Here is a 21625-nt window from a genome sequence, read left to right on the forward strand (position 1 = left end):
AAGACCCAGTGAAGGACATGTTTCAGCTGTTCCAGTCCAGGGTGATTTGGGGGGGGGGGGGCAGTCCTTTGTAATTGATTGTCTGGGGTGGTGGGGGGGCTGGGGGGGGGGGGGGGTGAGGATTTGGCATGGGAAATCTGTTTATGGAGTACGCTTGGTTGGTAGTGCCTGTCAGTAAAAGTCCTCGAGACGCCTTTAACATACTGGGCAAGGGATTTTGCATCACAACACATGTGTGTCCATGCTGGCCAGGTTGTATGGGAGTGATTTTTTGGTGTGGAAGGGATTCCAGCTGTCAAAATGTATTTACTGTTGGTGGTTTAATACAGACAGAGGTGCAGTGGAGCCATCAGAGATTTGGAAGTCAATATCCAGGAAAATGGGACATTGAGTTGAGGAGAACCAGATGAAGTGGATGGGAGAGAGGATGTTGAGGGTGTTGAGGTTGAAGAGGAATGAGAATAGCGTGCCTTGGTCCTTAGTCCAGATCTTATCATCAATAGACCTGCATCATCTCTCTTAACCCCTGTCCCCTCCCCCTCCATGTCACTACCCTCAAACTCCACATCGCATTCATTGTGTGCTCTCCAATGGCTCCAGTACCCATGCATCACATGCCTTGTCTGTGTATCTGCCATCCCTCCCTTGTGTCCCCAAAGTAGCAAGTATTCTTTCTCTTGTGTGTGCCTATCAGTGACTCAACATTCGGCTATTTGATGTGTGGTCACCTGTACCCCTAAATTATTTACATTTTACCAGAACTTTCCTACATATTTATTTTGAGAGAGGTGTGTTATGGTTTGAGTGTATATAATACAGGGTGTTTATAAATTAATTGCACAAAAGTATCCTTTAATTGTTAAAAATAAATAACTTACAGAAATTCTTAATACAGTATATCTTCAAGTTTTATTCCTGCCTTTCACTGTTAGTTCCCGATGTCCCACCATGCGGTATGCATGAATGAGTTTTTCGATAAGTCACATGGAGTCTTATAACATCACAAGCCCTAATTCAAAGACAAACTGATATTAATTGGTACAATCGTTTTACTGAAACTGGCTGTGTATCACGTAGGGCACCAAGTGAGGGTCTGCCAACAGTATCTGATGCAGCAATTGAAGTAGTGTGGCATTCTTACATTTGTAATCCGAATAAATGAGCGACATGTGCCAGCTTTGAACTGAATGTGCTTAATGTCAAAATATGGCAGGTATTACAGGAGATGTCTGTCTTTCAAACTGGAACTGTTGCAAGTTTCTAACAGAAAGCAACAAAGAAAAAAGAGCTGAGTTTTGTGTAGAAATGTTTAACAAAATGCAGATTGAAGATGATTTTCTTAATAAAATTGTGTTCAGTGATGAAGCCATCCTCAACACCTGTGGTAAACTGAATGGGCAAAGATATATGGGACTTGCCTAAGGAAAATATTTTTTGTGTTGTAAGCTGTAACAAGATTTATGATTCTTTCTTTTTTGCCAAGTGAACTGTAACTGGTATTTCATACCTGGATGTGCTTGAATGTTATAAAATGCCTTAATTACAACAGAATAAGGGCAAAGAATTTATTTTCCAATAAGATAGCACACCACCACAGTACCTGTGTGAATTTGTTGCATATCCCCATAGGAATGTGTCGAGTTGGATTGGATGTGATGGAACAATATCCAGACCACCACAATCACCTGCCTTAATCCCAGTGGACTTCCATGTGTGGAGTTATATTTAAGACAGAGTATGTTCCTCCACTTCTGGGAAACACTGACGAGCTTCGCAGGATTTGGCATGAAATTGATTACAGATGGGACATTTGTTATTTTAAAAAAGGTAGCCAAAATGAAGATAGATAGGGAGAGGAAGAGATGATAAAAGAGTTGGAGGGAGAGGAGGAGATGGACAGGGATAGGGGGATGAGGGGAACGAAGGGATGGACAGAGACAGGAAGAGCAATGTTTGTGTTGAATACATATGTAAGCTACTTCTCAGGGAAAGAGACTAGTATGTCATATAAACGTATGTGTGTATATTCAACATCAAAACTACTGAATCAATTTCAACTAAACCTGATACATATACCCCTTACTGGATAGAAGCACTGTGGGGATAATAACCACCTACTTTTTAAAGGATTGGGGTGGGGATGAACAAAAAGCATAATACACCACACACAAATATAAGTACCTAGACTATATTCATCCAGTATTTGAGATGAGAGGACTGAGCGACTTGCAACAAATTTTACATATAATTTCAAACCTATTCTAAACGTTTTCTCACTTACATGCTTAACATCAAATATTTAACACATTAACTCATTTGTAAAGTAATCAAAAGTTCAAAGCTGTTTTATATAGAAGAGTTTGATTCTTTAAAGAATCGGAGGTTTACTGCTTACTTACTATCTGGAAAGAAGTGCTGTGATGTTAAGAATGACCTGCACCCCATTTAGGTGGGTATGAAAAGGGCGTGACACTGAAGAATACCTCACAAACACCTGCGGCAATTTCAACCAAATATGGTAGGTACATGACTTACTTTTGGATAGTTATACTGTGGAAGTAAGACTCCCCACTATCTCTAGGAGTTGGGGTGTGGATGAGAAGGGGTGATGTAAAAATGTTCAAAAATGACCTGTTGATAGTTATTTCCAGTATTTAATTGATATGGGCTACTTTTAAAAGTATGTAGTGCAATTTGTCTCTTCTTGTGCTCTTCAGTGTGTCAAACAGGTTGCAAGAATGAGCACTGCAGCAAGCCAATAATTTTGTCAATGTGTTTCCAGACCTAAGGTCAAGCCTCAGAGCTAAGTACCACAGATTTAACATCCACTCTGGAGTCGTACGGTGTAAAACAGTAGTGAATCAGACATGCATGTGTGCAACATATGTGACAAATATATGTTTATCATCATCTAATAATCTCCTGGATCGATTTCAACCAAACTTAGTACAGTTACTACTATCTGGAAATAAGTACTGTGGAGGTTAAAAACCACCAAACTCTCACTGGAAAAGGGGTGATGGACAGAGGTGTGGGAAGAGGAAATGAACAGAGAGAGGAGGAAATGGGCTAATACAAGACTGGAGTAAATGAATACCGTGGAAACAATGGGTTTCTCAAACAGTAAATTTTGATGCTCTTCTGAATTCTCATAAAAGGCCTATTTAAAAATAAACTATGGTGTACAGTATAGCTTGGTTTTTGTCAAATTTAAACACAGCCTTGCCCTCACTACTAAACAGGAAGGATACTTGCTCCAATCTTGTGTTCAAATGCTCAGTCTGTCTCACACTGTTTTGCAAGCTGTTTCTTTACTCTTAATACCAAACACTCCTGTTGCTCTTTTGTGATTTACATATATTTGTTCTACTGATGGTCAGACAAGATTACAGACTAGAGACTGCAGAACTGACTGGACCTCATATGCATGTTGAACCATGAAAACCTTCTGTAAAAGTTTAGTATCACCAGCTAAAGGTGAAGGTCATACAGTTGTTTTACCATGCCATGTTCTAATGGAGGAATCAAGGTATTTTGAGCAATATCAAGCTTGCTGTTGGAGTAGTTGCGTAAGATATAAAATGAATGTACAATGTATGGTCTGATCAGATTATAGAGCAAAGAGCAGATTTGGGAGGGGGGGGGGGGGGGGAGAAGTCCTTGAACTCATCTGCAGCAAGAGGCACAAACCACTTCCACCCTCCATTCCCCAGCCCAATCTACAGCTGATGCAATGCAACAAACAACACCCCTCTAGACTGGTGCAAGTGAAGTCAGTTCAAGTAAAGGAGGTAAGGATCAAATGCATACCAAACATCAGGAAGAGGCAAATGAGAATAAAACTAGATAAAAGACCACACCAGCATATTGGTCTGACACAGCTTATGGGCTCCTGGCAGGCCTTAGCAGAGATACAACCACCCCGTCCCAGATCCAGTACGGTCCAAACATTGCAACTTCTCAAAGAAAGCATAAACCTGTTTGACTGTTCTTTCATTGTTGACCACCTTCACAGATAAGAAACCTTTAAGATCCCACATTTACTGGAGCTCTAGAAGAGGGTACTCCACATACTATGCATAATGACACCACGAGTCAGATGAATTGTCTAGTATGGCGAGAGCATAAAATTATGGCCTCCGTGAATGGAAGGAGGAAAGCCACAGCGCAATGATCTCCTTGTTGACATGCAGTTTTAGGGTCGACCCCATTCCCTGTGCCAGCAGTGACAGGCCAACTTTCACATATGCGTTCGTATGTCAGGACTCAATACTCCTACTGCCAGAGTCAGTCGAGTGGTCACCTCCCAGGTTAGGCACTCACCCATCTCATTCCCCAGGGATACTAATATGACTCAGGGTCCAGTGCAAGACAAGTGAGATGCCATAGAGGCTGAGATCATGTAAAACTTCCCAGAAAGTAGACTCTATTGGGTGGCGTGTATTTATTTATTTTGTTGTGATTAGTCTTCTGATTGGTTTGGTGTGGCCTGCCATGAATTTCTCTCCTGTGCCAGCCTTTTCATCTCAGAGTAGCACTTGCAACCTTCACCCTAAGTTATTAGCAGGATGTATTCAAATCTCTGTCTTACTCTACAGTTTTACCCCCTACAGCTCCCTCTAGTACCATGAAAGTTATTCCCTGATCTTGTGATAACGTCCTATCATCCAGTCCCTTCTTCTTATCTGCCTTTCCCTATATTCCTTCTCTTGCTGATTCTGTAGAGAAACTCCTCATTCCGTACCTGGTCAGTTCACTTAATTTTCAACCTCAAGTGCTTCGATTTTCTTCTGTTCCAATTTTCACACGATACAATATTGTGCTCCAAAAGTACATCCTCAAACATTTCGTCCTCAGATTAAGGCCTGTGTTCGATACTAGGAGACTTCTCTTGGCCAGGACATCACCTTTGCCTGTGCTAGTCTGCTTTTTACGCTGGCCTTTCTTTGTCCACCATGGGTTATTTTGCCTATGAAGTATCAGAATCCCTTCACTTTGTCTACTTCATAATCACCAATTTTGATGTTAAGCTTCTTGCTATTCTCATTTCTGTTCCTTGTCATTACTTTTGTCCACATTCTGTAGTCATCAGACTGTTCGCTCCTTTCAACAGGCGCTGTAATTCTTTTTTACTTTCACTCGAGATAGCAATGTCATCGCTGACTCTTATCATCAATTTTCTTTCACCCTGAATTTTAATCCCACTCTTAAACCTTTCTTTTATTTCCATCATTGTTTCTTCAATGCGTAGATGAACAGTATGGGAAAAAAATTACACCCGTCTTACAGCCTTCGTAATACGAGCACTTCACTCATAGTCTTCTACTCTTATTGTTTCCTCTTGGTTCTTGTACTTCCTGTACATTACCTGTCTTTCTCTACAGCATACCCCTATTTTCCTCAGATTTTTGAACATCTTGCATCATTCTACATAGTCAAACCTGTCTTGATTTTTCTTCAGTCTTTCTTTCATTATCGATTGCAATGTCAGCACTGCCACTCTGCTGCCTTTACCTTTCATAAAGCCAAACTGATCGTCATCTAACAGACCCTCAGTTTCCTTTTCCATTCTTCTGTACATTATTCTTGTCAGCAACTTGGATAAATGAGCTGTTAAGCTGATTGTATGATCTTTGGAATTGTGTGGATTATTCTTCCCAAAAAGCTGATGGTGTATCACCAGTGTCATACGTTCTACACACCAACATGAATAGTCATTTTGTTGCCACTTCTCCCAATCATTTTGGAAATTCTGATGGAATGTTGTCTATCCCTTCTACCTTACTTGATCTTCATCTCTTTTAAATTCTGATTCTAATACTGAATTCCTCCTCTCTTCCCTGTCGACTCCTTTTCTTCTTCTATCTACTCTCTCATCTGCATTTAACACTGGAATTCCCACTGCACTCTTAATGTTACCATCCTTGCTTTAATTTCATCAAAAGTTGTTTTGACTTTTCTAGATGCTGAGTCAGTTCCTCCAACAATCAATTCTTTTTTTATTTCTTCACATTTTTGTGCAGCAATTTCACCTTAGCTTCCCTGCACTTCCTATTTATTTCATTCCTTAGGAACTTTTATTTCTATATGCCAGAATATTCCTGAACATTTTTGTACTTTCCTTTTTTTCATCAATCGACTGAAGTATTTCTTCAGTTACCTATGGTTTCTTTTCAGGAATTGCGACAGTAAAGTTTCGACATCTCTCCCTCGGCCAGTAAGCAAGGTACCACCCCACAAGGGGTCATGGGCATTAAAATCTCCCAAAATTAGGAAAGGTTTAGGGAGTTGATCAATCACTGCAGCTAATCAGGGGTACTGCACCATCTGAAGGGAGATGTAAATTGCAGATGGTTATTTCCTGCATTGCCCTTATTCCGACAGAAGAGGCACATGTTCACTATAGACCAAGTTTATGACATAAATACAAACTCCACCTGATTATAGTTGCTACGGTTCCTGTAATATCGCTTACAGCCACGGAGGGCAGGGGTCCACATTGCTGGAAACCAGGTTTTCCGGAGGGCAATGCAGATAGCAGGTGTAAAGCTTAACAGTTACTGTAGCTCAGCTAGGCAGTAGGAGAAACTGCCGCAATTCCACTGGAGGATGACATCGTGAGACTGGGAAGGCATGGAACATTCATTCAATGAGGCAGTTTACGCCTCAGAGTCACTTGCTGCCACCAATTTATTGCCTGAGCAGTCTACATCCATTGTATCTGAGGGTCTGGGGAGATCTAGGTCCTCAGCGGATGCCAAAATCTGCACCCCATCCTCAGCCGCAGAGCTTGTAGGTAGCAGTGGTGAGGGTGCCACCGAAATTTCCTTGGTCTTAAGGATTTTCTTTTTGGACATATCCCACTGCTCCTTGGGTTCCCTGGCTGGGAGGACTTCACTGGGTCAGTCTCCAAGACTGAGGATGAGCATGAAGAGCTACGACCAGCTGCGTTTGTGCTCTTCAGCCACTGGTGGGTGTCATCTTTCCCACTAGAAGAAACCTGGGAAGGGAGTGACCCAAGGGACCCCTTCCTAGCGAGAGAAGCCGAAGAAGACTTATGCTTCTCTGGCTAAGAAGTGGGGACGGATGTCCCTGATGGGTGGGTGGTTGCTCCCAAAGTAAGTGGTGCAGGAGCAAGGAAGAGGGAAATGCCTCCCACCATCCAGGGGGCAGGTGTAGTCTTCCGGCTCTGAGAGATGACCTAGGTTGGCGGAGCTGATGGTGCCACAACTGTTGTAGCAGCAGTGTAAGATGATTTCATATGCACAGGATGCAGACATTCAAATTTTCTCTTAATCTCAGTGTAGGTCAGTCTGTCCAGGGTCTCATACTCCATGATTTTCCTTTCTTCCTGGAGAATCCTGCAGTCTGGCGAGCAAGGTGAATGGTGCTCTCCGCAGCCGACACAGATGTGAAGCGGGGCACATGGAGTATTGGGATGTGATGGGAGTCCGCAATCTAGGCATGTGACACTGGAAGTACAGCGGGAAGACATATGGCCGAACTTCCAAGACTTAAAGCACCGCATCAGAGGAGGGATAGGCTTTACATCACACTGGTAGACCATCACCTTGACCTTCTCGGGCAATGTATCACCCTCAAAGGCCAAGATGAAGGCATCGGTGGCAACCTGATTGTCCTTCGGACCCCGGTGGACACACCAGACGAAATGTACACCTCGCTGCTCTAAATTGGCGCTCAGCTTATCGTCGGACTTCAAAAAAAGGTATCTGTGAAATATGATACCCTGGACCATATTTAAGCTCTTATGGAACATGATGGTTACAGAAACTTCCCCCAGCTTGTCACAAGCGAGTAATGCCCATGACTGGGCAGAGGATGCTGTTTTGATCAATATTGACGCAGATCTCATTTTTGACAAGTCCTCCACATCCCCGAACATGTCCTCTAAATGCTCAACAAAAAACTGAGGCTTCATCATCATGAAAGGTTCTCCATCAGCTCTCGAACATACAAGGTACCGGGGCGAATAAGATCCACTGCCATCCTTAGCCTGACATTCCTCCCATGGTGTGGCCAGGGAGGGCAGCTATTTGGGGTCGTACTTCCGTGCACTGAATTGAGCTCTGCACTGAACTGGGCTCATGATCACTTAAAGACTGCTGATGTTTCACCACCAGCAAGAGATGATGGATTACGCTTCATCACGTGTCATGGCCCTGATGCCACCCACTTCGACCAGCGGCCCTCCCCACGGGTGCCACCCAGCCGCAGCAAAGGCCACCTGGCAGGATGGCCATTGCCGGAAGTCCCGATGCCCCAGTGGGATGGGCATCTACCCCTTTGCATACGTGGGGAGTTAACAACAGAGGCATCAGCAGAGCGATCCCTGTGTGGTCAGGGGGGTACAACCAACAGGGGACATGGCGTCCCCACCAGAACGGACTGGCTACAATGCTGGAAATCAGGTGCAAAGAAGTCTACAGTCATGTCAATGCAGAAATCAATAGTGCATGGAGGAAAACGCACCCAGGAAGGTGTCCTCACCCAAAAGATGGAGAATGGACAGGACCCGCAGGGGGGGGGGGGGGGGGATTCCTTAGAATGGGTGAAAAAATTACAGTGCAGACGCCAACAGCGCAATCCTTGTCAGGGGGCTACAACAGTGCAGATACAAGGCAACCGCTACAATGAACTCGCCACTGCATTATTTTTTTTTTTTGTCTGACATGGATGGGTGCTAGGATGGTCATACAAGGACAGATACCCTTCCCTGCACAATATGCACATTGGAAAACTTTGGGAATGGCTGTAGCTCATATCTGGGTAAGGATGATAGAGAGATGTTAGAAATAACTGAAGAGCTCATGAGAATACACCAAGATAAGTAAATCCATGCTGTCATCACAAGATTTGGCAATGATTAGAGTGAGTGGGGAACAGAATAGGAGGAAGCAGGAATTGCATTACAGGAGAGACATAGCAGTGGTCTGGAGCCCCACACTTGCTAGGGACACATCCAAAAATGAGACATAGGCTCCCTGGGGGTTTATAACTTGGCAGGAATGTCATCTGGATTTGGTGACTACTTTGAATATTGTGATAATCTCCAGGGTGCCTGATCAATTGTCATCTGGCAGTAGTACTCTCAATAGTAATCCATCTGGCTCTTGTAAACCAGTAGATAGTTGACCATTTTCCGCTGACTCTGGGTGACGTGGTTTGTGTACCAGTATGTATGGCATGCCCAATATCTTCTGAACATTCACCCTGTTCAACAATGAAAGAATAAACATTCCAGGCTGTATAAGAGAGAGCTATAAATCTGGTTGCGTTCTCTGTCGGACAGCTACACAATGATAACTCTTGATGTGACAATTGTGTTCCAATCTTCAATAGAGAAAAAGCAATAAGGAGTAATGACAATCCTCACTTCCAGAGCTGTACTGAGGCGATCATGAGCCCTGGGAAGATATGCCAAATGGGTATATGACCTGCACTCCTCCAGATTGTGAGAGTCCACAGCCTTATAACATGCACAGCTTCACTCAGTCCCCAATATTAAGACCAGCATCTTAGCTACTCTGTGAGTGTGTAAGGGGTACTCAAAAGAAAGGAAATGATGGGGGATATGGACTACTGACTACAAAAACAGCAGCCTTATGCATGTGTGCTGTGCAATATGTTGTTATGACTGAAGCAGACATGATACTTAGTTATCGGTCTGCTGGTAGACTTTGGTTATATTCAGAGACCCCCCAACACACACACACACACACACACACACACACACACACACACAGAGAGAGAGAGACAGAGAGAGAGAGAGAGAGACAGAGAGAGAGAGAGAGAGACAGAGAGAGAGAGAGAGAGAGAGAGAGAGAGAGAGAGAGAGAGAGAGAGAGAGAGAGAGCACAGTTATAATTCAATGCAGCAACACAATATAGGAGTACACTTTATCACCTGTATTCAGCTACCCCTCCAGCATGTTTGTCCATTGCAGTGCTAGAAGACATTCCATAGAAAAGCTTGTATTTCTTCCCATTTCGCTGAATTGTTTCACCACCACACTGATCATGGCCAGCAAACATTCCCCCCATCATTACAAAATCTGCTCCAGCACCAAATGCCTTCGCTACATCACCTGGACAAGTGCAGCCTCCATCCTGAAAGAAAAAGTTGTGCTTTAACAAACTTATGTACTGTGTCACAGTCAGTCAAAACTACATAAAATGTAGCTTACAAAAACAATCATCAAACAAATACATGGTTTCTCTAAAATTTCACTTCCTTTTTCAAATAAAATTTCAAAGGTACTAATATTATGAGTAGGAAAATAATCGCACACACATCAACTAATTTTTTCTGCCTTCTCTTCTCAAGTCTTTTAGATAACTTTCCATTCTTTCCCAATATCTCTTTTTCTATCCCTCCCCTCCTTTCTGTACTTTTAAATTTGCCTTTTTATATTGTGCTTCCTAAACTTTTCTGCCTATCAATATCTTGTTTCATCTGCAAAATGTTATACTTTCCAATTTTCTTTTCGAATCCTCACAGCTGTACTATCTGTGGGTCTAAAACATAAGCCAGGAATTTTAGTATACATTCTTTGAGACAACTATATTTATGTTCAAACAAATTTCGGGCTTGCAGCCGGTCGTCATTCAATGCGATGGCTCACCTGCAGATGACTGGCAGGTGCCCAGTTGAAATATCGTGCGAAGTATTGAACGATGACCGGCTGCAAGCCTGAAATTTGTTTGAACAGTCAATTCACCATGAAAATTTTAAAATTCACAAATATATTTATGATTGTTAAAACTGCAGCAACAGAAGCAATGCATGTGACTAATATTCTCATCAAGTACACAGCAATACACACATGCATTTGATCACAGAACTACACATTATCTCTAACATTGAGAATTCAGTGTGAATATTTCAGATACCGTCTTTCATGGTTAATGTCAATGTTTTGATAGAGCAGAGTGTCAATGTGTAAGCCACTCTTCCTTCTTCACTGATAAACGTGGCAATTGCACCACTCGATGGCGCGATGTCTCCTTTGGCCTGAAATGATGACCACCAGTTTTCTTTTGTTTTTGAGTCTATTTATGCCTGGTTAGATAATGGATGTTGAATATTAATAATATAAAGCCTTGAATCTTCAATCCATCACCTAAGTTGTGCTATGGAATTGTGAGGATGTTAAGTTGATAAATTGTTATTCCGTCGTCAAGACATTGCTATGTCGCGGGTTCAATAACTACAAGACATAATTCCAGAGATAACATATACTTAAGCAATGTTCAGAGTGTGTCGTAATCAATTACTGTTCACTGTTAAATAACCATGAATTCATTTTTGCACTTCAATATATTTTAATAGTCAATTAATTGTCACTAAAACACATGATAATGTCTATTCAATTATGTAGGTGACATGAAGAATTAAAGTCTGAATCCAATTTTATTGTTCCTTGTAATTAATTGTCCCTATGCTGAGTGCACACACCGATTTTTCAATCAAGGAATTGCTTCCGTTTGCATCAGTAATCCTGTCGTGACCACAACTTCTGACAACTCGGCGCAATTGTATGTTCTTCGTGTTTGCATTTGTCTGTTACCTACTCGAGACTAATAATTGTTTTTCTGTCAGTGATCTTTCTTTATCAATGTCCTTGCATGTTCGTGCTTATACAGTATCATGAAGGCTATGCCCCATCACAAATCTCACATGATTCAATTTTGTCATGAATCTCCATATCCCGTTATCTTGCTAATGGTAAAGATGACTTTGCTTTAGTATGACTTCTTAATAATACTTCAGTCTATATCGCAAAATTTTCAAACTTCCGATTAGCTTAAAACAATCTAGTAGCGCTTACATGCATGCTACTATCACAATAGTACTAGAGAGCGACTATATAGCAACTGAAGCTTACATTTCCATTTCTGAGTTACATTGTAGTCACATCCAACTAACTTTTTGATGCGGCTACAACTCCTCCTGTGCTAAATGTTATCTTTGGCCAATTTATCATCTGGGCTTTAACTTTCATTTTTAATTATTTTGCAATTCTTTCTTTGATGTTTTTGTTGCATATCCTATCATGTTCTTTCATTCAGTCTCTATTTCATGATAAATATTATTATTCACATGACATTCCTGTTGGTCAAATTATCACAAGTGTAAATTTTGTCGTTAGTAGCTGCCGTCAGTGTCAGGATGACTAATTTTCCTACTTCTTTTACAACAGATGGTTGGTTATCAGGGTTTCTGTAATTGGGGCTATACTGTACACAACACATTACAGCAGTTGTACAATTCACAATAAATGTTCGAATATCCCACTGTCAACTTCAATATATTTGTGCATTCTTGCTTGCTGCTTGTCTGAGTGCCTCTACACATTCCTTAATGAGGGCAGCAGAGTCCACGGTGTGACCAAATAGTTAATTTTGTGTATTCACCATCTGTTTGCACATCCCAGACTTCACCCAGTCACCTAAACAAAAAATCTACTGACGTAAGATCTGGCGATGTTTGTGGCCAGTTAACTGTACTAAAATAACCAACCCAGCAGTCAGGGTAAGTACAATTGAGATGTTCCCTTGCTCATCTAGCAAGAAGTGGACAGGCTGGAAGTACATCACAGTTCTCATGGCAAAAAGATTTCAGAGCAAAGATATTGAAAGCAACAATCAAATGAAACTTAGCAAAGGTTGGGTGGTAAAAAATACAGGGCATGCCGCTAGTCCAAAAACAACTGTACTTTAAACCATTTCTTTCTCACAAACTATTCAGAAAAGGGCGTATGCGCATAGCATGTTTCTTGCTTTCAATGAGTACTCTTGTCATATCCCTGAATACTGACCATTTCTCCTGCGACACACTGCACATTATAGTTCCAAATGCCAGGTTAACAACAGTTTCCAGGGTAAACAAAAATTTGATTTTCAACATTTCATGTAATTATAGACCAAATTCAAAAATTTAAGATACTAAAAGTATCTAGTCATTAAGAACTATAATCTTATAGTGAAGATTTAGTGCAAGAAGATAAGTATTAAAATTCGAAACTATGTATATTTCTTAAAATAGTGTAACTCACAGTATGCAAATTACTCAGAGCGCTGTCAGAGCTGACACACCAACTCGCTACAACCGTTTACGTGGCGCGTCAACTTTGCAGCGATAAAAAACACTTAGAATTCACTTAGAAGAGTGAAACTTGAATTGTTTAATTCAGAAAACTCCAAATAATTTTATAATGAAAAAACCAAAAAACCTTAATTTTGTCATTTTTATCATTCCGGCTCCCCTTAAGAACGATTCACCATGCCTCCTGATACATTCCAAGAATTAAGGCAAATATCTAGTACATTGTTTGACATGTCTGTAATTCACCTTGATTTTTAGCTAATGAGGGATATGCACTGGGGTTATACGAGGGTCATTTCAAAAGTTCTGCACATTGTAAGATATAATTGAATAAAATAATTTATTTTACAAAATTCCTTTACAAACATCCAATATTATCTCCATTGTTGCTTATAACAGCTTCCCAACATTTGGCAACTTACATATTCCAGATAGGGCACCTTCATTGTTAAGATGTCAATTACTCAGGTCATCTCACTGGAAGCTTTGTCAGTTGTACCAAAACATTTATCATGGTGGTGTTCCTTCAATTTGGGAAACAAATTGAACTCTGGTGGGCTCATATCAGGACTCTGTGATGGGTCATGAAGTATTTCCCATCCATATTTGTTGATCGTTCCTATCACTGGTAGGGTAATACACTATCTTGCATTATCATGCAGAATGCAGACACCATCTGCAAGCCTGTTAGGCTTCTTTGACGAATTTTTGGATGCAAAAAAATTTTGCACAGGCAGTTTGTAGTATGCACCTGTTACAGACATCCCTTGGGGCACTATTTGCAGCTGTGACTCCATTCATGTCACATGCAAAGGTCTTCATCAGTTTCACCTTTGAGTGTTAGCAGCAGAATTTTTTCTGGCATGGAGGGTCAGAACTTTTCCATTATTACAACTGAGACTTCAGTTCCATCTCAAAATCTTTCACTCAAGTTTCAACAAGTGTGACAATCCTTTTCAGAAGCTGTTCTCCTTCTGTTCAATAATATTGAAGCAATTCTTCTGTGACATCCATTCTGTTCTTCACTCAGATCATGTGTAACCCATCTGGCAGCAACTTTTCTCATCTTTAACTGAACTTACAGACATTCTGGCTTCATATGCCATTTCCTGACACGTTTTTCATCAATCTTCTTTTAAAATGTCACAAACAACAATGTGAGGGGTGAATTTGCTTACACTTCTTGGGTTTTCCTCATTGCTTATCTGACTTTCATGGACAAGAGCAGACCACTATGACACTGTGCTATGATCCCCTACACTATTCCCACTCTCAAAGCATTTTAAGTTTCTGTTGGGTTCCTCCCAAGTAGAGATTAAATTTTGATGAAGGAACACTGATCACTACATGCAATCCAACCTGACTAAGTTTCAGCTTCCATTTTAAAACTGAATTACTCATGACACAGGTGTGTGAATGAGCAAACAAATATAAAACCATCATACCTAAAATATGAATTTCAACTCGATCATGCCACCATAACGGTCATGCATGCTTAGTGTGCAGTACTTTTGAAATGACCCTCATATTTCTCTGCATTAAAGCAAGTTGTGCAATCTGACAAGAGTTATGCGATTTCTTCACCATGACATGAAGCCACTCACTCCAACAGAGGCCTCTCCCCATTGGTGCCACCCTTCAACACCAAAGGCTACCTGGCATGGACGTTGTTGTCTGGAGTTCCCATATTTCATGGAAGTCAGACATGCTCCTGGGCCTCGAGCCAAGTAATCAGTTTAGGTACCAACAGTGTGATCAGTGCATTCTCAGGACCAGCCACAGCTCAACTACCAGCCATGCAAACCCACAGTACACCAATCATCACCCCAGGTGCTGCACCTGTATGATGACAATTAATGCAATGTGGAAATGTTCAGTCTCCTCAGAGCCTCCACATGGTGTTGAATAAAGAACCAGGACCTGGTTGAACTCATGATGGGTGCCATTGCTCACACCTCTGTCAGTGTCATTCAATTTACTGCCTTGTCAAGGGAAGAGACTACAATGGTCGCCATGATTCAGTTGTTATTGCACTGTGTGTCGATATTCATCTTGATGAAAATAAGACCATTTTCTGGCTTAGGGTTTGTGACATGGCTGTACAATCCTGCACAGCCGAGTGGATGCTATGTCTGAATCTTTGGCATAGTCACTTATGGCCATTGGGATTCTGTATGGAGTTTAGTACAGTCCTCCTGAACCAATCAATTCCATGGTCACAATGCAGACATGGGATCCCAACCAAAATGATCAACCACAGTCTTAAAAGGCCAGAGTTCTGCTACTGTCTAATTCCAACACTAGCTGCTGAACTCTTCTTCTCCTTGTTATGAAGCTTAACATGATCTCATAAACAAACAACTTGCTGATTAAGAGTGAATTATGTAAAAAAACTTCCACAAGAAGGAGCTGCCTTCCAAAATATTTGAATTCAATAATCAAACTGTTTTATTTTTATTGTATATTTTACATATCTACACATTTCAGTATATTGTTAGGTGAAATTTTACTTTGTAAGGCACAGTTTTTTTACGTATTATACATGTGTAAGTAAATGTATTATGAATTTCAATAACTAGAATATTAACTAAATAAACTCTTCAGAGAGAGCTAGACTTTCCTCTACTGTTAAAGTATAACAGGGCTTTCTAAATAAAAGACTTGTGTGAATAAAAAATACTTACAGAGATTATATGCCCTTGCAAGCCATGGGCAGCATCAGCACATTCAATTACAGCACTCAGTTGAGGATAGCCTACACCTGTTTTTATACGTGTTGTGCACACTGATCCTGGACCTATGCCAACTTTTATAACATCAGCACCTGAGAGTATCAATTCCTCAACCATTTCTCCAGTTACTACATTACCAGCCTGGAAAAAGGGAACTTATGAAAAGAAAATACTTAGTATCCACAACTTAAATCATTTCAGTTGTTATATATGAACAAAATATGGCATGGTCAACTGAAGAGGGTGCCTGGTAATGAATACACATGTATAATGAACACTGATTTATGTCTATTGGCAATATTAATGGCAATTTATTGACAAAAGAGACACACACAGTAAAAATGAATTTTATCATTCTTGTTAAGCTCATCACTCTTTTACGTGAGCATAGTTATAATTGTTTACCATAACTGATTACACAGCCACAATTAATTAAAAAAGTTGTCATTTATGTCCACCTTTTGTCTTGGTTAACTGCAAATTACTTGCTATCTCTTTTTAAAAGGAAAAGATAAATATGGGAACTGTTGTACAATACATGACATTCCATTGTATTTGCTGTGAATTTTAGGTACTCAATGGAACATAAAGAAAGATTAAATGTGTCACTGGCCTGATAAAGCTTTTATAGGATCACAGAAAATAATTAAGTGACAGAAGTTAACAACCTATTTCTTTGATCAGGGAATAAATACTAATAACAGTACACATGCCTACCAGTAAATCTGACCAAGTCTAATTTTTGTTTCCAGTAGAACCTGATTTTGCCAGTATATACACAACTAATACTCTGCAGAGATACAATGCTTTGTTTGACGTAATAGAAAAAACAGCAACTGAGTAGATGAGATGAGCAGTCAGTCTTTTTAAAGTGGCTGTTTCTCTCCTAATGAACATATATGTAAAGTCATTATATTCATTATCAGCATCAGTAGATCAGCACTAGACATAATTTGTTGTTGGTGTACTTTACAGAAGCAGCCAGCAGTATTTGCTTCTGCCTGTTAACATACAGTGCTATATTCCCGAAGGCTCTCCATGCCGGGATTGCCAGAACTTTGTGTGTGATTGAATGATGTTAAGTTGCCCAATGCTATTTTTCTCAGTCACAAATTGAATTTTCGTGTAGATGCTGTAGAGATGTACCAGGAAGACATTCAACTCCTCTTCACTACGGGTCTATATTATAATAGTAGCATCCACATAGCAGTGCCAGTTACATTAGTTGGTCTTTTATTGGCTACCTGAAGTGCTTATTGTTTGAAAATCACAATGAACTATATGGCACAGGTGGGCAAAGAGGACTGCCTGTATCAATCCCATTAATTTGTAAGGCTGCAAAACCACTATAAGTCATTGCTGTAACCACCAATTTTGTGTGTGCACCACTTCATTGTTCACGCATGAAGTTTGTGCTCGATTCGGCCACTACAGGCCATCTAGCTTGCTAATACGACAGCAGTTGCATGTGCAACCTGCTGGCTGTGCCCCTGTTGGAACTAATGAATGTATACATCAGAGCACAAGGCTCCACCGGCTACTTGTGCATTAATAATAGTATTTTACCTCATCTTCCATGTGTGTGTATTGTTCAAGCAATAAATTACATTGTTCATGGGTTAGAACAGTTGATAAGAATGGTATTTATTAGTCCCTAGAGTTTAATTTCCTTGTAGGCAGGCTTAAATCTCTTCTTGAGCCACAGCAGGTGCTGAAAGTTGCTATTTCCAGTTTTAAACAACTACAATGGCACGACCTGTGGTCCCACCAACAACATACCCATCACCATTCCCACCAGCAGTGAACTGGAACACATGAAAAATGCCTGCAGCAACACTTCCGGGCATTTGGGTAACAGGCGTAAACTTGTGCTACGCCCTTTTTTGTCATGGATTTCATCCCCTTACAAGAACCTACAAATCTTTCTTTCAATCAGTGGTGTGAGTTAGCTTCTACCTATCACTGTAAATGTACTTATGTTATGACTGCTCAGGGGGAGTTTTACAACTGACAAAAGTGGCCAAAACTATCATACAGGGCATGGGCAGCAGAACTACATGGAATTAGCTGTTCTCATAGTTTCATGACAAATGTTCATAAGGAACCTACGCCAATCAAATGGTTTGTGATGCAATCATATGATTTGCTCCTGACAGGGAAGTTTGAGAGTGGGTTCTACAGTGTGAAAATCCTGTGCTTTCAGAAGTATTGAACATAGCTCATTCATTTGAAGTTTCACGGGCTGCAAGTAGCCAGAAGCCTGGCCCAAAGTTTCAAAAATCAGTTCCTCTCACCCCTCCCAGCCTTCAGTCAGTTCACAAGGGAACATAGTCGCTAATGCAGCAGCCCAGCAGATGTCTCAGTACTGTAGAGGTAATCGGTGTTCGTGACAACAAAAGTCCACATCACAATGGCGACAGCCTTGTGCACTGTAGCCTTGATGTCCATACTGCTTCATTCAACAAGAACAGACCATGTGTCCCAAGCCCTGAGTAACATGTAATAGTTGCCATAAGAAAGGATACATTGCTGCTGAATGTAACTCCTTTACAAACCTGAGTGAGGAAGAAACAAACATGAATGTGAACAGTGTGTCAGCATAGTGTGTCGGCAGTGACTGTGTCTCAAAGCAGGTTACACAATGAAGTAAGTCTGTTTAACAAATCATTGAGAAGGCTGGTGGACATGGGTGCAGCAGCAACATTGGTGAATTCTCAGACCAGAGGGTTCACGTTTGCTGATTGGTCCAGTTCCAGAGTTTGATAAAGCAGAACTGCTTCGTTTTCATTTAGAAAAGGAAGCTAAAAATGTTGTTGATCATTTTCCTATTACTACCACCAAAATTGCAGCCCCAGTAGCTGCAGATCCTGTTTTAAGTAAAGCTGTTTCTTTTGTGCAACATGGCTAACTGGACAAACCTCTGGGCCATGCTTCTGATCCTTTGAAAAATTATTTTTCATTATGAAATCATATTTCAGTTTGGGATGGAATGTTGCTATTAGAAGACACCACTGCCTGGATTGTAGTTTTGTCCGCTTGAGGTTACACATTCATTACATGTGAATCATTGGGGGGTGTCAGGCACAGACATATTAGTGCACAGACATGTTTTTTGGCCAGGCGATGGTGCAAGTTGTTGCAGCCTGCCCACAGTGTGCCACCCATCAGGTCACTCCCCAAGCGTCTTTGTCACCGTGGCCAGATCCACAACAGCCTTGGCAATGAATTCATGTAGATTTTTTGGATCTTTTCTTGAATTTCTACTAGATTATTGTAATTGGTGCTTATTCTATTTTTCCATATGTGATGCATTGTCTTCCTGCTTCTGCGGCAGTAACAATTTCTGATTTGTCACAAATTTTTGCAATGAAAAGTCTTCTGTACACATTAGTTACCGACAACAGATCCCAGTCCATATCTCAGGAGTTTGAAGATTTTGTACAAAAGTGGTGTTCACTGTGTCACAGCTCCTAATTTTTACTCTCAATCGAACAGGGCAGCATAATGACTACAACAAACATTTAAGACTCATATGAAAAAATACATTTTGGATGTGTCACTGAAAGCAGCTCAGTTCTTATAAGTTCACACCAGTTGGTGATAGAAGTCTGGCAGAGTTGTTGTATGATTGTCAGCCCTAGACTCTGCTACATCTGCTTTGGTGTATGCCGGGCCATCCGTTAGCACCAGAGCCGCATTGCTTCCAGTCTGGCACAGATCTTTGGGGTCATGGAATTGCCCATCAGCCGAAATGGGTGCTGGTGGTAACCGAGAGTACTTTTGGACAATGCCTCTGCATTATCTGCCTGGCTGAGGGGAGGGTGTTACGACACATCAACCAGCTATGACCTCGCATCGATGGCTGCGCACCCGGTGCACTTACGCCGCTCCTGGCTCCTCCATCTGCCCGGCCATCTCCTACTTCGTGATCAGTTCCCTTATCTCCTCTGCTGCCGCTACTGATGTTTCCACAAATGTCTTCTCTGCTGTGGGTGCCCCCTTCAACTGTCGATGGTCACAGTGGGATACCAGCTCCTGTACTGCTGCAGCCGACACCTCTCCCTCTGCCATCTCCATCACAGGTGGCACCACACGTTTCGCCATCTTTGCTGTGACCTTCTTCCCTGACATAACACTTTGATGCGGAAGTGGGATGCTGCATGGTGCTGCCTATCCTACTATACAGCCTCTCGAAGCAGGCGGGCGCTGCACCCACCACGCTCGTGCAGTGCGGTATATTCCTCAACGACCTATGTTGACCACAGAAGAAATAGATGTGAGCACAGTGCTCAGTTCTTCACCAAGGAAACAGAGTGCTTAACTACCAACTTTGTTTGTTCATCACTTCATAGTTTGTGCATAAAGTTTGTGCTTGATTTGGCCACTACAGGCCATCTAGCTTGCTAATATGACAGCAGCTGTATGTACAGCCTCCTGGCTGCACCCCCTGTTGGAACTAATTAATATATAGACTGGAGCAAAAGCCTCCACCAGCCACATGGTCACATTATTTTTCCCATGTAGAATTTCATGGTCTATTCAATCTTGAGTCCCTGACAAGGTCTCAGAGTACACCAGCAGGATAGTTTTAGCCACTGTCTGGAGCACATCCTGCCACAGTTTCACCAGTCCATTGTTGTTTGATTGATTACCTGGTGTTTTGCTAGCATGAGTGGCTGGAGCTGGTAAAACGGATTATCAGACAGATGTTGTCTACAGAACCCGCAAGAGATGCCCCCAGGCAATGTAACTGGCCAGAACAGTCTTAACAATTACAGGATACTTTTTGGGAATCTGTTAATTTAACTGTACTGAATACTCATTGGGAGTTCAGCTAGTTGTCCATTACCATCATGCACAATATTTTTTCTGGGTACTTGACAGACCTATTCAGTAGAGCCATCAAAGACTGACATTGTCTGTCCATACTCCACAATATATTAGCACACTTAACGTGCTTCACATATGCATCAAGATTGTAATTTTATGCCTGACCATACTTGCAGTAGGCAGCATCTACAATAGTGGAAAGGTGATACTCAGCTGTCCAGTGGGCTGCCACCTCCTCAGTGTGCTCTGCTATCTTCACTAAAAATGAGTTGTGGAAATAATTCATTACCCCACTGACAGCCTCTGTACCATTTAATGACCTGTTCTGCCAAGCAGATCTCCTTAGAGTGTTAACTAATAGAATCTAAAAATGAATTAGCAGTACCTAAAATTGTTCTTTTATCATATTCTACTGTAGGCCCAGTGGATACACAATGTTCAGCAGTGGCAGACTTTATAGGTTGCAAGCTGTGAGTGCAGCACAGATGTTGCATCTAACATTCTTATGTGCTGCTTATGGTCTGACCTATGTAAGCCGTACAACACTGAGAAGGAATTTTATATACACTAGCCTCCTACTACACCAAATCATCCTTTACTGATCCAAGGAGGACAGAAATCTGAAATAGTGGATGCAAAATGACTGACTTGAGATTTTACTGGTGATCCTGCCGGACTTGAATGAATGTAACACCGCAACCTTTACTGATAATGCCCTGTTGTTCTGATGGACAGAATATCAATTCCATGAAGACTGCTCAAATGGGTGAGCTCCTTAAACTCTCAGAATAGAAAAGTGTGTTTCCTATACACATGTGTCTCTAGCATACTCTCAGTTTGTGATGATTGTTGACAATTTGAAGACTAAATTTAAGTCTGTGAGAAAGAGCTTACAATAAACTCAGTGACCCAAGCAGCTCTCTTTCTTCTGTCTAACC

General features: G+C 41.3%; 1 protein-coding gene across 2 annotated transcripts in view; it reads right to left on the reverse strand.

Moving 5' to 3' along the window:
- The window catches only part of LOC126278195 (GMP reductase 1-like), a 62117-nt gene that overhangs the window by 10030 nt on the left and 30462 nt on the right, over positions 1–21625 (reverse strand). For both annotated transcript variants that reach the window (XM_049978110.1, XM_049978111.1), the window contains exons 4-5: positions 15810–15998; positions 9925–10127 (exon numbers count right to left, since the gene is read on the reverse strand). In XM_049978110.1, the coding sequence (XP_049834067.1) occupies positions 9925–10127; positions 15810–15998 (392 nt within the window). The remainder of the gene's footprint in view (positions 1–9924; positions 10128–15809; positions 15999–21625) is intronic.

The sequence above is a fragment of the Schistocerca gregaria genome, chromosome 6, assembly GCF_023897955.1.
Source record: "Schistocerca gregaria isolate iqSchGreg1 chromosome 6, iqSchGreg1.2, whole genome shotgun sequence".
In the NCBI taxonomy this organism is placed as follows: domain Eukaryota; kingdom Metazoa; phylum Arthropoda; class Insecta; order Orthoptera; family Acrididae; genus Schistocerca; species Schistocerca gregaria.